Source organism: Pogona vitticeps, chromosome 2 (assembly GCF_051106095.1).
Source record: "Pogona vitticeps strain Pit_001003342236 chromosome 2, PviZW2.1, whole genome shotgun sequence".
Lineage (NCBI taxonomy): Eukaryota > Metazoa > Chordata > Lepidosauria > Squamata > Agamidae > Pogona > Pogona vitticeps.
This window is the reverse complement of record NC_135784.1, coordinates 303,739,474-303,753,919: the sequence shown is the minus strand read 5'-3', so window position 1 is coordinate 303,753,919 and position 14,446 is coordinate 303,739,474. Positions and strand designations below refer to the sequence as shown.

The following is a 14,446-nucleotide window of genomic DNA, read 5'->3' as shown; positions in this document are numbered from 1 at the left end:
GTCCCATGAATGGTGACTCAGAGGTAATGCCTCCTGTGTTCAAGTGTGTAGGGAGTGGGTTGACTTCAAACAGATGCAGATGAGAGAGAGCCTGTAACCCAAGCTGAAAGCACATTTAGGGTTGCAGAGCAGAGGTGGATGCTGCTTTTTCTGATTGAGAAATGAGACTTCAGAGGATCCTTGTGCTTTTGCTCTGAAGGCCAGCCACAAAACAAGAGCACATTGCAGGTGAGAGTCTCACACGGTTAGCCCTTAAGGATCTCCTCTTCCACTATTGGGCTGCTTATAATGTCTCCTTCTCCCTTGTGGATGCAGTCCTGTGCATGCTTGCTTTAGAAATGTCAAGTGCCCTGAAAACAAGGGGCAGAAGCCTGTTAAGACATGTGATGCAAAACTGGCTTGTACGTGCATGAATGACAAGTCACCCTGCTGTATACAACAGGACTTCTGCAGGCAGCCCAAGGAAGGACTGGATACTGCCATACACAAATGTTGGCAATAGAACAACTGCATAGGCAATGAGCCAGAGCAGGGAAGGGAGAAACAAAGAGGATTCTGCTCATTGGAAATTACTGTTGGAGATAATCATAGGTTCAGATTGTCAGGATTCCATCTTACAAACAATGAGATGTGAATGCTGAGCTTTACCTCTCAGACATTCAAAGCATGGCCTCTACCACTCAGGATTGCTTTCCTTTCCACTTCCTATGTTTTTATTATTATTATTATTATTATTATTATTATTATTATTATTATTATTATTATTATTATTATTATTATTATTATTATTATTATTATTATTATTATTATTATTATTATTATTATTATTATTAATGTGTGCCTATGTATATTTTCATCTCACTCAGCAAGACTATAAGAACCTCAGAGTGTTTGTTTCAATTTCTTAGAGGACAGCAGAGATTCGGTTTTCAGGCCCTAGGGTTCATTGTGATGACCGGCATGTGGTCCGTCCCCCCCATTCTCTCCTTGTTGTTCAACCATATCCTCCCTTGGAAGAGAGACCGGAGAGAAAGCAGGAGTTATAGCACAGTGGACACCCTTGGTCAAGGGCTACTAGGGTCAGGCAACTGATGGAGTGCTTCATTTCATTTCTAGTACCTGTAGCAGGGGAATTCTTGAGCCTCACTCTCTGGCTGTCCATCTTCCCTCACTATCACTTTGCCAAGGTACCAGCCACTGCTTCCTCCTTTGCCGTCATGCCCTATTCTCACCCTTCTCACCTGCTCCAGGTTGACCGCTTCAATGATGAACTCGTCGGCCTTTAACAGAAGGGGGGGAGAGAGAGAGAGAGAAGAAGAAGAAGAAGAAGAGTTAAATCTGAATCCTGCTCTGCTTAGGCATCTCCTAAAGCGAAATACGGGCTGGTGGGCCACGTGAAGAAACAAAGTCCCTTTCAAGACTTTAAGAAGGCGAAATGCAAGATTCAAATCAGTCCTCCTTTTGCCCTAAGCTCATTGACTTGGTTGAAGCAAAGGAACCTCACACTCTTTCACCATCAGGAGGAGGGGATCGGGTGAGAGGATGATGAAAAATGCAAAACACTTTTATTTAGAATGATATAAAATGATTGCTGTCAGTTCCCCACAATGCTTTCTGCTAGGAGAGCCAGCCTGGATGGCCTTGGGCAAGCTGCACATTCCTAGGATGCCCCTGGTGGAAGGGAATGGTAAAGCACTTCTGGGTGTATTCTCAAAGGCTTTCATGGCCAGGATCTGAGGATTGTTGTGGGTTCCAGGGAGAGAGCACTTCTGGGTGCTCACTACCTGGGAAACCCTGAAAACGATCTCCATAAAGTCAGAACTGATTTGATAATACAGTGGCACCGCGCTTAACGACGATAATCTGTTCCAGGAAAATCGCCATTAAGCGAAAACATCGTAAAACGAAATTTAAAACCCCATTGAAACGCATTGAAACTGTTCAATGTGTTCCAATGGGGTAAAAACTCACCATCCAGCGAAGATCCTCCATATGGCAGCCATTTTCGCTGTCTCTATAGCGAGGAATCCATCCCTAAACACAGCGGGGAGCCATTTTAAGCACCCGGTGGCCATTTTGAAAACTTGACGATCAGCTGTTTTGATCGTCGTAATGCAAAGAATTGGTTCCCGAAGCAGGGAACCGATCTTCGCAAAGCAAAAAAAACACACCAATTTAGACCATCGTTTTGCGATCGCAAAAAGATTGTCGTACAGTGATTTCGTCGTAATGCAGGGCAATTGTTAAGCGAGGCACCACTGTACCTGGGGGGAAAGTGCTATAAAGATTGGCTGTTTCATGTGATGGCACCCTTCACTCATGCGGCCCTGAATCCATTTTATTGTTTCACCTAGAATAGACCAATTAAATAAATGGGAACTTTCTCTAATCCAGCATGTTGGATCAGAATTTCCATCATTCCCAGCCAGCATGACTAACACATCCAGGATCCACGGATAACGAGAGCTGTAGCCCAATACAGCTGGAGCATCAGGTTGTAAAAAGCTGTTCTCCCTCCACCTTATGGATCAATACCCTGTTGGCAAAAATAATGATCCGTGTTTCGCACTTCTAGATCAATCGTCTAGTTATGACATAAATCAGGTTTTTAAAAAAATCAGCTGACCGAACTTGACGTAAATAATTTGAGAAACAGATCACACCCTAATTAAGCAACCCAGAAAGTTGTTCTGATTAGCCAAGACTTCAAATTCTGATGCATGGCAAAGATTATGACAATAGAATAGAATAGTTTGCTCCTGAATGACGTACCCAGTTTGACAAAGCATTCCACAAAGCTGCTTACTGGTATCTTTCTCACTTAATTTTTATTTTGAAATTGTTTTTCTATTGTCGCCTCCCTCGTTTAGCGCCGTACCATAAAACAGCACTCAGACTGGATAATGGACTTGTAAGAGATATTATAAAATACAGTAAAACAATTAAATATAATTTAGACAAAAACTAAAACAGAGCAGGTAACACATCAAAAACATTAAAACATAGACAAAGGCAACCAGTTAAACCTAATCTCAGTTTACATCCTGGTCTACTAAGGAGTTAAAATTATAAGAAGTCTTAAAAAAGATAATTTAAGGAGCTACAAAGTGACCCTATAAGCTGTCTTTCAAATTTTTGTTGCAGCCGCCTATTCCTAGCTCTGGCTACATAAGGCAGTGGCCTCACTCTGCTCAATGGCAGAGCCCGTCCCAGAACAAAATATGGTCCATTACGTGGCATGGAAAGCAATCTCTCGGGGCAGATGCCTAGCAGAATTACTGCCCTGCAGCTCCAAACTATGGAAAATGTGGGGTGAAATGGTCTCTTGCACAAAATAGCGGAGTTTGGGAAATTTTACTTTGTGGAACTAAACTCCCCATTTCCCTCAAAGCAGCCCTGCTGCTGGGGTTTGTAAAAAAAGGAATATTTCCAGGCCCAGCAAATGGCATAGAATGAGAGACTATCTGAAATGGAAAGGGAAAAAAAAAGATGGAGATTTCATCATGACTTCCTAAACTGTTTCCCTTTATCAGGGACGTGAGCAATAATTAGTTTTTCGTCTCTGTTAGGTAAGGTCGATACTAGACCCTAACAAGGGAAGACAGAGCGTGCAGGGACGCAGATGAGGTTCCAGCTTTTGCTCATTCTACGAGGAAGGTGAGAGGAATTTTAAAAACAAACTATCCTGTTATTGTTAATCTTTTCCAAAAAAGAAAAAAAGAGAGAGAGAGAGAGATAATTAGCAACGGTTGTAAAACAATAAGACATTCCATAGCTTTGGGGACTGGCTTACTTCAAACTCCATTAAGCTGTTTGGTTGATACGGCTAATTTTGACAGATAGCAATTAGGAATTCTTGGGGCTTATTATGTGATTCAAACTCACCCTGACAATAACCCCCATTTATGAGTGGGGGGGGCGAGACCTCTGAGGGAGGGTGGTGAAGCTCAATTTATGCTTTTTACTACAGTCCACAAAAACAAGAGGAAATATCCCAAGGTGCCTGCAAATAACATTAATGTCCTCTCTCTTTAAACTTCTGACAGCTTCCAAAATCCTGTATATTCTTCCTTCAGGGAATGCTGCAGCTTTAACAGAAAAGGGCTTGTTCCCCGGCCATCTACAGACTTCCAAATGCACCTCTCTGAAGGAAAAGCTGCATTAAAGTTATTTATAAGCATCCTGGGATACTCTTGTTTTGAGGTCTGTGTGTTTTTTGATGGTGTAAAAAAGGCAACCCTCTTCATCTTTGTTACACGTTGCAGCCACCACACAGAAAGTGCATTAAATCACTCCACAAAATGCTACAACACCATTCTGCTTGAGGGAGGAAACTGACTGTGGACATCTTGGTAATTCAAGGCAGAAAATTTAAGCCTGGGGTGAGGAAACATGTAGCTGATATTATTGCACTACAACGCCCCTCAACTGATGGAGGGTAGTGGGCTCTGTAGTCCAGCGCCATCTAGAGGGCCACACACTAACTACCCAATCCCTGATTGTAGGGGTGCCTCGCTTTTCCAATCTATACCCCTCTTTGGTGATCCTAACATTGAGCAATATAAAATAAGAGCAAGGGTGTGGCTTGAATGGTATACAAAATCTGTCACTGGAGGGTTGGCTGTTCTGGTCGACCCCACAGGACCAGGAATGACTCGCCACATGAAGAGGCTTGAAAGGGCTTCCTCGCCTCGTTTGTCTCCTGTGTCGTTAAAATATGGCTGCGTTTCTCCTGCAGTTTTGTCTTTCAGCTAGCAGAAACCACTCCTCCGTTACATTTCGATTTATGTCCCAGGCAGGGAGGGACGCAGCCCTTGGCCTGATTTTAAAAACCCCTTGCAAACAATTTGTGTGGGCCAGAGGGAGGCACCCTTTCCTCCAAGGCCAGAGGGACGTAGTGGGAGGAGGAGAAGGGAGGGGCAGCCTTGCGAACTTTTGTTCTGGATTTGCCCAACCCAAAAGTCCTTGGCAGGGTTGCAGTCCACACAAAGGGAATGCGGTGAGGGAAGCAGAAAGGTTCCCTTCCTCAATTTACATCAAAACCTGCATAAAGATGCTGCATTCTATTGATCACACCTTCTCTGAAGGCAAGCCCGTAAGAGCAGGATCAAGCATGGTGAGCAGTAGGATCATTACTGAGGTGTGCAGAAGCCCATTCCCTCAACCCACTTTGTATTCAAATAAAAGCAGACTGTTGTTGTTGTTTAGTTGTTAAGTCATGTCCACTCCCAAGCCAAATACACCAGAGCACAGAGTGCTGTCCTCTGAAGATGCCGGCCACAGAGACTGGCAAAACGTTAGGAAGAATAAACTTCAGAACACAGCCAAAGAGCCCGAATAACCCAAAACAGCCATTGTGTCCAACTCTTCATGACCCCATGGACCAGAGCACACCAGGCCCCCCTGTCTTCCACTGCCTTCCGGAGTTGGGTCAAATTCATGTTGGTTGCTTCGTAGACACTGTCCAGCCATCTCCTCCTCTGTCATCCCCTTTTCCTCTTGCCCTCACACTTTCCCAACATCAGGTTCTTTTCCAGGGAGGTACCTTGGGGCAAATCTACAGTATCTTCTTTAAGTAATACTCCAGCCCCCTCCATCTCCAGTTCTTGGAGTCCCCATGGAGAAGGCATTCAGTGACTGGTGGCCCTTTCTCTGTAAATTGGGGGAAGGATACGTGATTCAACATGGCCTGAAGTGAAACCTGAAGAGTCAGCTTGATTACAGTCACTGTCTTGGGACATTATGTCAACTCATAACCTGACGTTGTAACCTCTGGTAGGCTTTCTGCACCTCCCTCTTTTTCCTGCCCCTGCCCTGCTCTACAATGCTCAGCCTGAAGAAGCATCACTGGGCTTGGAAGTTGGTCTGCATTTCATTATTATAATTTTTTTGTGGCCTAATATCTCACCCTTGTTTTTGTACTGCTTCGAAGTGTGCATTGCATGCGCTCAGACTGCATGTTGGATCTTGGATGGGGTACGTATTTCTGGCACCTCCCCTCTCTCATTACTCAGAGATTTTGAAATACCACTGAGATAATGAACCAAGGAGAGAGATGTCTTCTCAACTCCCTACCGCCCATGTTCACTTCTAAAACCATGAATGGAGAAGTTCCGTGTCTGTCACACTTGTCTTCTTCAGAGCCCTTGAAAAAGAAGATTTATCAAGCAGACCTGTCTTTCACTTCCATTCTACCTTATGAGTTAGGAAGGACATCTGCTGCGGTTGCTTGGCAACCATCAAAAAACCCTCCCGTCCATCTCTGGTGGCAGCAGAATGGCTGCCAGTCACAGCAGGGAGAAGGATAAAACGCCAGTTTGCCAACTCCCAGATCCTTCTACCTTTGTTTACAAATGCCAGGAGGGTGGCAGCTATAAATTGGCTACCCAGCATCTCCAGAAATATGACTTCCTGGAGTCACTTGACCCACCTCCCCAGTGTCCATAGCTAGATCATAGGGCTAGCCTGACTATTAGGCAGGAGATATGAGGTATCACAGAAGGGAAGCAAGTGGCTCAGTGTTGTTGTTTTTTATAAACTGTCTTCGTTTTTCCAGCAGATTGGGGAAGGCGGGCAAGATGATTATGGCATTTTTCTGCCTCTAGTGCCAAAATAACCATGCTAACTTTGGGTAATGTACCACTTAACTCTGATAGGTAAAGGTAAAGATTCCCCTTGACATTTTTAGTCCAGTTGTGTCCGACTCTAAGGGGCGATGCTCATCCCATTTTCAAGCCATAGAGCCAGCACTTGTCCGAAGACAGTTTCCATTGTCACGTGGGCAGCGTGACTAGGGTACACCGTTTTATCTTCCCACCGAGGTGGTGCCTATTTATCTACTTGCATTTGCATGCTTTTGAACTGCTAGGTTGGCGGGAGCTGGGACAAGTGACGGGAGCTCACTCCGTCGCATGGATTCGATCTTACGACTGCTTGGTCTTCTGACCCTGCAGCACAGAGGCTTCTGCGGTTTAGCCCACAGTGCCATTTGCTGTTTCACTTCACTTTACAGGTAGCTCTTGACTGAGCCATGGGATGCCCCCCCCAAAATGTGAGGAGATGCACCCCCCCTCCCCAGTCAAGAAGCTATCCAAGTTTGAGCTGGCCTTATGGGCTCGATCCTGTCTCCAACTCCGCCCCCACCTTCCAGCCAATATTCCACCTCATATTCTTAAACAAGCACACTCATGCACAATGACTTACACTGCCTTTCTCGAATTTATTCGTCGTGTTCACACTGTTCTGTAGGATGCGGTCCCCCGTGTCACCCCGGTCGCCGATGAGACAAGCAAACACGTTGGCGTCTGTTCCACTTCCACTCACCATGCCGGTGTGCACGGTCACCCGGTACTTTATCACTGCAAAGGCACAGGGTTAATAAAATAAAATCTCCAGCAGTGAAAAAAACTAGCCACTTGTGCCGTACAGCTGAATGGAGTCATTCTGGAGCGTTCTGCTTCACAGTTTGTGGTTCCCGTAGGCAATTCAGCTGATGTATTATTCGTTTTTTATACCTCTCCCACTTCAAGTTGGGTTACAGCCCTCCCTGCAAGAAATATAAAACCCACCCAAGGTGCTAAATAATGCTAAAGCATGCATTGTCAAGTGCAACACATAGCTCATTGAAGCATGCCGAGGTTAGTGCCAGCATGCGACCATCCATTTTGTGAAATACTTCCGTCCTAACCCAGGTATTCAATGGAAGAACAGTTCCAAGACGCAGGTATATGTGTGGACCATTGCCCACTTTCTGCATCATTCTGGAAGAGAGCAGGTAGAAGAAAATGAGGGAGACAACTCCTGCCCACACAAGACAATTGATCTTGCTCTCCACACAGCCAAGCTCTAGCCAGATGTTACAATTGATATATATTCTGTAGGTGGAAGGCTCTACAGTGGTGCCTCGCTTAACGATGTTAATTGGATCCCAAAAAAACATCGCTATGGGAAAACATTGGTAAGCGAAACACCATTTCCCATAGGAATGCATTGAAAACCAGTTAATCCGTTCCAATGGAAACGGATTACCATCCTTAAGCGAAAATCCCCATAGGAAACATCGCTAAGCGATACAATGTTCTGACTCTTCATTAATTTTTGGTGAATTTTTTTCTCCCCCATTGGAAAGCATTGAACTGTTGGTTTGACAGCTATCAAACCTGCAGTTCAATGCTTTCCAATGGGGGGGGGGGGAATTCACCAAAAATTAACGAAGAGTCAGAACAAATCCAAATTAAGTTTGCAAAGGTTTTAGAAGGTGCACTAACGATCCCAAGCATTTAAAACCATTTTGAACATTTTAAGACACTTTAAAAATAGTGAAAACGGAACATCGCTAAGTGGAACAGGGGAACTAAAACTGTCATCGCTAAGCGAGGCAAGGTCCCGAACATCGCTATGCGAAATTTCCCCATAGGGAACATCGCTAAACGGAGCACAAAATTGCTCCAAAAACCTCATCGCTAAGCGAATACATCGTTAAACAAGGCAATTGCTAAGTGAGGCACCACTGTATTCTCTTGCCTCACCTCTATTGCCTCTCCTGTGCAAACTGAAACTTAAGCCAGATCGATGGTGCTCCTGGTCAGTCAAAAGGCAGATTAAGGAATAGGGATCCAGCCTGTGCTGAATGGGGTTACGCTCCCTCTGAAAAGCACAGATGGCAGTCTTGGATTCATCTCTGAGCCTGGATGTCTAGGTTTCAACGGTAGCCAACAATGCCTCTGCCCAGTGAAATCGAGTGCATCTGTTGCCCTGTTCCTGGAGAGGTCTGATCTGGCCACGGTGACACATGTCTTAGTTATATCTCAGCTGGGCTACTGCAACAAGCTCTATATAGGGCTGGCAAAAGACCTTTCTCTTCAGGCAGGCTTTCCCTTAGTGACTGGCTGTCGAAGAGAGTGTTTTCTTTATGTTTTTAAATGAGACTGCTGTGTTTTTATTGCTGTTGTTATTTTAAATGTGTTTTGCTGCCGTTTTTAATCTCCGAGTTTTAATACGATGCTTGTTTGATTCCTTTTAAATATTGTAATAATTTATTGTTTTCGCTTTTAATATTGTTCCTTTTGACACCGCAAACCACCTTGGATCCTTTTGAAGTAAAAAGTGGCATAGAAACATTTTAAATAAACAAAGGAATAAGAATGGGAAATGCTCCGCCATCTGCAGGTGCCCGCTATGTAAACGGCAACCTTGATTTCCCAGCATTGGAATCCCCCAGGAGATTGTCTCCAGAAAACCAAGGTTCTCCTATTCAGATGGTCACTGTCAATGGTAGAGAATTAAAATGGAAAATCCTAAACCTCTCAGCTGACTTGTGTGCTCCATCTGTACTATGTTGTTATTGTTGTTTAGTCGTTAAGTCATGTCCAACTCTTCGTGACCCCATGGACCAGAGCATGCCAGGCCCTCCTGTCTTCCACTGCCTCCCGGAGTTGGGTCAAATTCATGTTGGTCGCTTCGGTGACCCTGTCCAGCCATCTCATCCTCTGTCATCCCCTTGTCCTCTTGCCCTGACACTTTCCCAACACATTACACCTCTCATAATCTTTCCATTGCTGTGCCTGAAGAATTCTAGGACTTTTTCGAAGGACTCTAGCTAGCTTACTGAGTCCAGGATAGGCTACATAGTACACACAGCTCTGAGGTCTTTCCATGGTTTAACCCACTCCTACAGCATCTACCCCTCAAAACAAATGACTCACTTTGCCTCATGGTAGGGACAGAGCTGCCTGCCTATGTGGTGGAATAAAGCAGTGGGTTCTGACAAGACAGGATACACTGAATCAAGTTCAACCTCCTGCTCAATTGTTGTTGTTGTTTAGTCATTTAGTCATGTCCGACTCTTCATGACCCCATGGACCAGAGCTTCCACTGCCTCCTGGAGTTTGGTCCAATTCATGTTGGTTGCTTTGATTACCCTGTCCAACCATCTCGTCCTCTGTTGTCCCCTTCTCCTCTTGCCTTCACACTTTCCCAACATCAAGGTCTTTTCCAGGGAGTCTTCCCTTCTCATGAGATGGCCAAAGTACTGGAGCCTCAGCTTCAGGATCTGTCCTTCCAGTGAGCACTCAGGTTGATTTCCTTCAGAACAGATAGGTTTGTTCTCCTTGCATGGATCAGCATGGATGTTAATGGCTGATCAAGGTGCCACTCAGTCCCAAATGTTTTCCTCGTAGCAAACCTTTGTGGGAGATCTGCTCTGTGAGATCTCCTCCATGCCGTCATGACACAGGGGTTCTTCCAGCACATATCTCCCACAATGGCTTGCTCTGAGGAATCTTCTAAGCTACATGTTTGGGATCTGGCCAGTTCTGGAAAGCTGCACACTGTCCATCTTATCAAGGATTAGAAACCAGGGTGTGAAGCATTGAACTTAGATGGAATTCAGGTTAACTCTAACCATACTTCCATCTGCCCCAGGCCTAAGGCAGAACCCTGGCTAAGGGGAGATGAGGAAAGAAATTTACACTAGCGAAGAGAAAGAAGAAGGCTCATTCCTGAGGAATACCCAAGGATGATTCCTGAGGTGCAAACCACAGTTTGTCAGCTGCCAGTTTTACACATACACGCACATCATGGGCCAGGCAGATGTGTTCCTAAATGAACAAACAAGAACTTCTTCTGGCTTGTCCCTGCTGGCCTCGGCTGGCCTCATGCTGTCGATGAACAGCACCCGGCTATGGAACGTGCGCTATTCCTCACAGTCAACCACTTCACACAGTGGATTAAAAATAAACTTCATCAAAGGTTTGTTGACATTTTAATCATAGCATTTGCAATTATAATCATGCCTGCAACATCTCGGGGACTGCTCTCTCCTCTGCATACTGATCGATGAGAGCGGGCCAGCGCTGCCAGCAATGGCTCGGTGGCATGTCATCCAAAAAAATCCTGCTTTCAACAGCAGGCCTCAGCAGCCTCAGGTTGGCTGGAGCTTACGGCCAGAAGCCAGAGACACAACTAGCAATTTGGATGCCTGGGGCTTCACAGCACGCTTGGCCAAGTCTGGGTCATGAGTCCTTGAGATACGGAGGGGACGAACTGAGGAATGGAGAGGGAGACCTGGGTGCGAATGTGTAGCAGCTTTTTGAGCCCACCCACTTTGGGTCTCTTTCTGTCCACGGGGCAGCGTCAAACCCACTTGGGCTGGGCAGGTTCATGTCCTTCCAGACGTCAGTACTAAGGGGCACGTTTGCACCCTTCCGGCAGCAAATTTCCTCTGAGTTCAATAAGTTCTGAGTTCAGGACTTGGGGGTTCAGTTCCCCACTGTGCATCCCAGGAGAATACCCAGAGCCTTCAGGAAATTGCACAAGGTGGCCAGGAAAAGGAGAAGGGTAAAGCACTTCTGAGTACTGTCTACCTAGAAAAGGTCCTAATTAGGAGGAATTGGCTTAACACCACATAATGACACAATACACAGTGTGGAAGAGTGGATAGACTGACAGACTAGGACTGAGGAGCTTTGGGTTTGAATCTCCACTCAGCCGTGGAACCTCCATGTGCAGGACTGGTAAAACCAGCCCTTAAATGTTTCTCTTATCTTGAAAGCCTTGTTGGGATCGCTATGTCGGTTCTGACTCACAGATCTTAGCACGGTGGAGCCCTGGTCTCTCTCTCTCTCTCTCTCTCACTCTCTCTCATTCTCTCTCTCTTACACACACACACATACACACACACACACACACACACACACACACACACACACACATCTCTCATTTATAGCTCTAGCAGTTGCAGTTCCATATGCGTTGTCTCCGACACATTTTTGGTATCACCTGGCAGGACAAAGTTTCAAATAGAGTAGTCCTAGAATGAGCTGGAATTTTTTAGCATGTAGACATTACTGAAACAGTGATGTCTACGTTGGCTCAGGCATGTCGTGAGAATGGCTGATGGTCGGATTCCAAAGGATCTCCTGCATGGAGAATTAGTGCAAGGAAATCGCCCCAGAGGGAGACCACAGCTGTGATACAAGGAGATCTCCATGTGGGATCTTTTTGGAATCTGATCATCAGCCATTCTCATGACATTACCTGCCAACCCATTAACATTTCCTATAATCCTGCACAAGCCATGAAATATCTCCAGAATACTGTATTCTGTTTTTTTAAAAAAAAACAAAACAAAACAGAGCAATTCATTCTTCTACTAGCACTTGCAAACTCAGCCCATTGGGATCTCTCTAGGGTACTCCTTAAACAAAATGGATTAATTGCTAATGCCCTTACACATTTCTCTCTTTTTTTCTCACCTGGTATGACTTCAGTCACCATCGGGCCTTCGGCTGTGAGATCCCGCACAATCTCACGGTCGTCCTCGTTCACATCCAGCCAACGGCCACAGTTGAAGGTATATTTCTCTTTGGTCAGGGTTTTCAGAAGAGTTACCTTTAATGAAAACAAAACGGCACCAAAATTCAAAAAGGTTGCCCCTTTCTGCACCTTCTTGAGTTGGATAAGACTCCTTTTTTAGGTGTAGTGGCCCAAACTCTCCAGCATTTTCCAGAGGAGGTTGCATTGTGGATTTTTTGTAAGGGCAGTATGTTATTGAAATTTGTTGGGTTTTATGGCAGCTGCACATGGAACTGACATTTTTCATGGTGCCTTCTACATCAACCTCAAGACCTTTTTCTTGCCCTTTACTGCCAGTTCCTATGTCCTTAGAGTGTGTGTGAAATTGGGATTTCTGCCCACTTGACACTTGGTTACACAGACTCTCTTTTGCTACTTTACTACTCCTTCCCCCCCATTGGGTAAGATGTCCTTTGGGGGGTTCTTTGCAATGTCTTTTTGTCCTTACTCTGCTACATAAATCGCTGCCATCAGCAAATATGGCCCCTCCACTACTTGCCCTTAACTCCAGGCCAGGGATGTGCAAATGAAAAGCACCAGTCCTAACACAGATCCTGGAGAGATCTCACTCAAATTTCTATGGAGCCAAGGAAGCGTTTCATGTCATGACATTGGCAAATCAAAAAGGAAGTGTGATGAGGTTCGTCTATAATCTTAGGCAGTTCCCCTTCCGGCAATTGAAATGCCAACACAGGAGTATCAAATAAACAACTTTTATTAATATAACTATTAGTTTCTTTTTTATTTAACTCAACGGTTTCATTCAAGGACAACTGGGGGGGGGGGAACTATCCCAAAACAACATTAAAGCTTTTTCGTTACTTTCTTCTTTCATTGATAAGTCTTTGCAAACCTCTCTTGGTCAGCTGGATCTCTCAGACACCTGCTTCGCATGGGTGATGGGACCATTCTCCCTCAGGAGGTTTCTCGCCCGGAGCTAATGGTCCGGGATGATGAACATACTTCGCCAGTCCTGCACCCTTGCGATATACAAGCACTGTCCATTCTTCAGGCACCAGACCTTCAATGATAGTTTTGATTTGTTCTCTGTCATGAGACCGATCTTCACTCCTTTCTCTAACTTCTTCTGACCATTTTCTCGGTATAGCAAATACCGTATTTTTCGCACCATAAGACGCACTTTTTTCCCACAAAATGGGGGGGTGGAAAGTCTGTGTGTCTTATGGAGTGAAGAAAACGGATTATATTTTCCTATTTTCTTCTCCTAAAAAATTGGTGCGTCTTATGGAAAGGTGCGTCTTGTGGAGCAAAAAATACGGTACTTTCGGATCCTCAACCCTTTTCTCATTTAAGTTTTCTTCATATACTGTCACTTCCTCAGATTCTGTTGATTTATCATTAACCTCGGTAGTCAGGAAGACATTGTCAGCCATGGAAGGCAGTCCCATCTAGGAGAAGGAAAACTCCAATTTCAAACCTCCATTGCCTTCTGGCTCTATCCACTCATGGAAAAGGCTTTAGGAGTTAACCTAGAGGCAAAATCCGGAGCTGGAGTCCCGAAGGCAGCTCGTGTCGTTCTGCCAACTCCTACGACGTTGCTGGAACCAGTTGTATTGGCTCTTGCCTTTCCACTGGACCATTTCAGCAACGTGGAGAGGGGGGATCTGCTGCTTGGGTAACAGCCTATCCTCCAGATTACTTTACCCAGACTTCATGCTCTGGAGAGGAAAATCCTCAATTCAGAGCATGTTACCATAGTCTCTCGAGACTAACGGATGCCTATGATGTCAGGAAGACTTCCTTCTTGTTGACTGTTCTCCTCTCGCATCCATTAACGCTAACGCTCCCAATGTCTCCCTTGTCTTGCGTGTCTCTCTCTCCACTTCCCCTTTTTCCACATGCTTTCCCTCTTCTCCCTCTGCATGCACTCCTGGCTCTTCTTCCCCTATAGCCTTTTCCACATTTACTTCTTCTTTTATTTCATCTCTCCTTCCTTCCTTTCTTTCCACTTGATTTCCCTCAGACGGCTGAAGGGACGGCTCACTCTCTCCTTCTCACTCTGACTTTCTCTCACAGGAAGGCTTTTGATTTGTTCCCAGTGATCATACACGCTGGAAATCAACGAGAACAG

The 14,446-nt window shown here is 45.1% G+C and overlaps 1 protein-coding gene across 1 annotated transcript in view; it reads right to left on the bottom strand.

The window, feature by feature from the left end:
• LOXHD1 (lipoxygenase homology PLAT domains 1) overlaps positions 1-14,446 on the bottom strand; it is a 215,944-nt gene that overhangs the window by 130,046 nt on the left and 71,452 nt on the right. The window contains exons 12-14 of the mRNA XM_072992974.2: positions 12,255-12,390; positions 7,204-7,358; positions 1,120-1,280 (exon numbers count right to left, since the gene is read on the bottom strand). Coding sequence (XP_072849075.2) covers positions 1,120-1,280; positions 7,204-7,358; positions 12,255-12,390 — 452 coding nt within the window. The remainder of the gene's footprint in view (positions 1-1,119; positions 1,281-7,203; positions 7,359-12,254; positions 12,391-14,446) is intronic.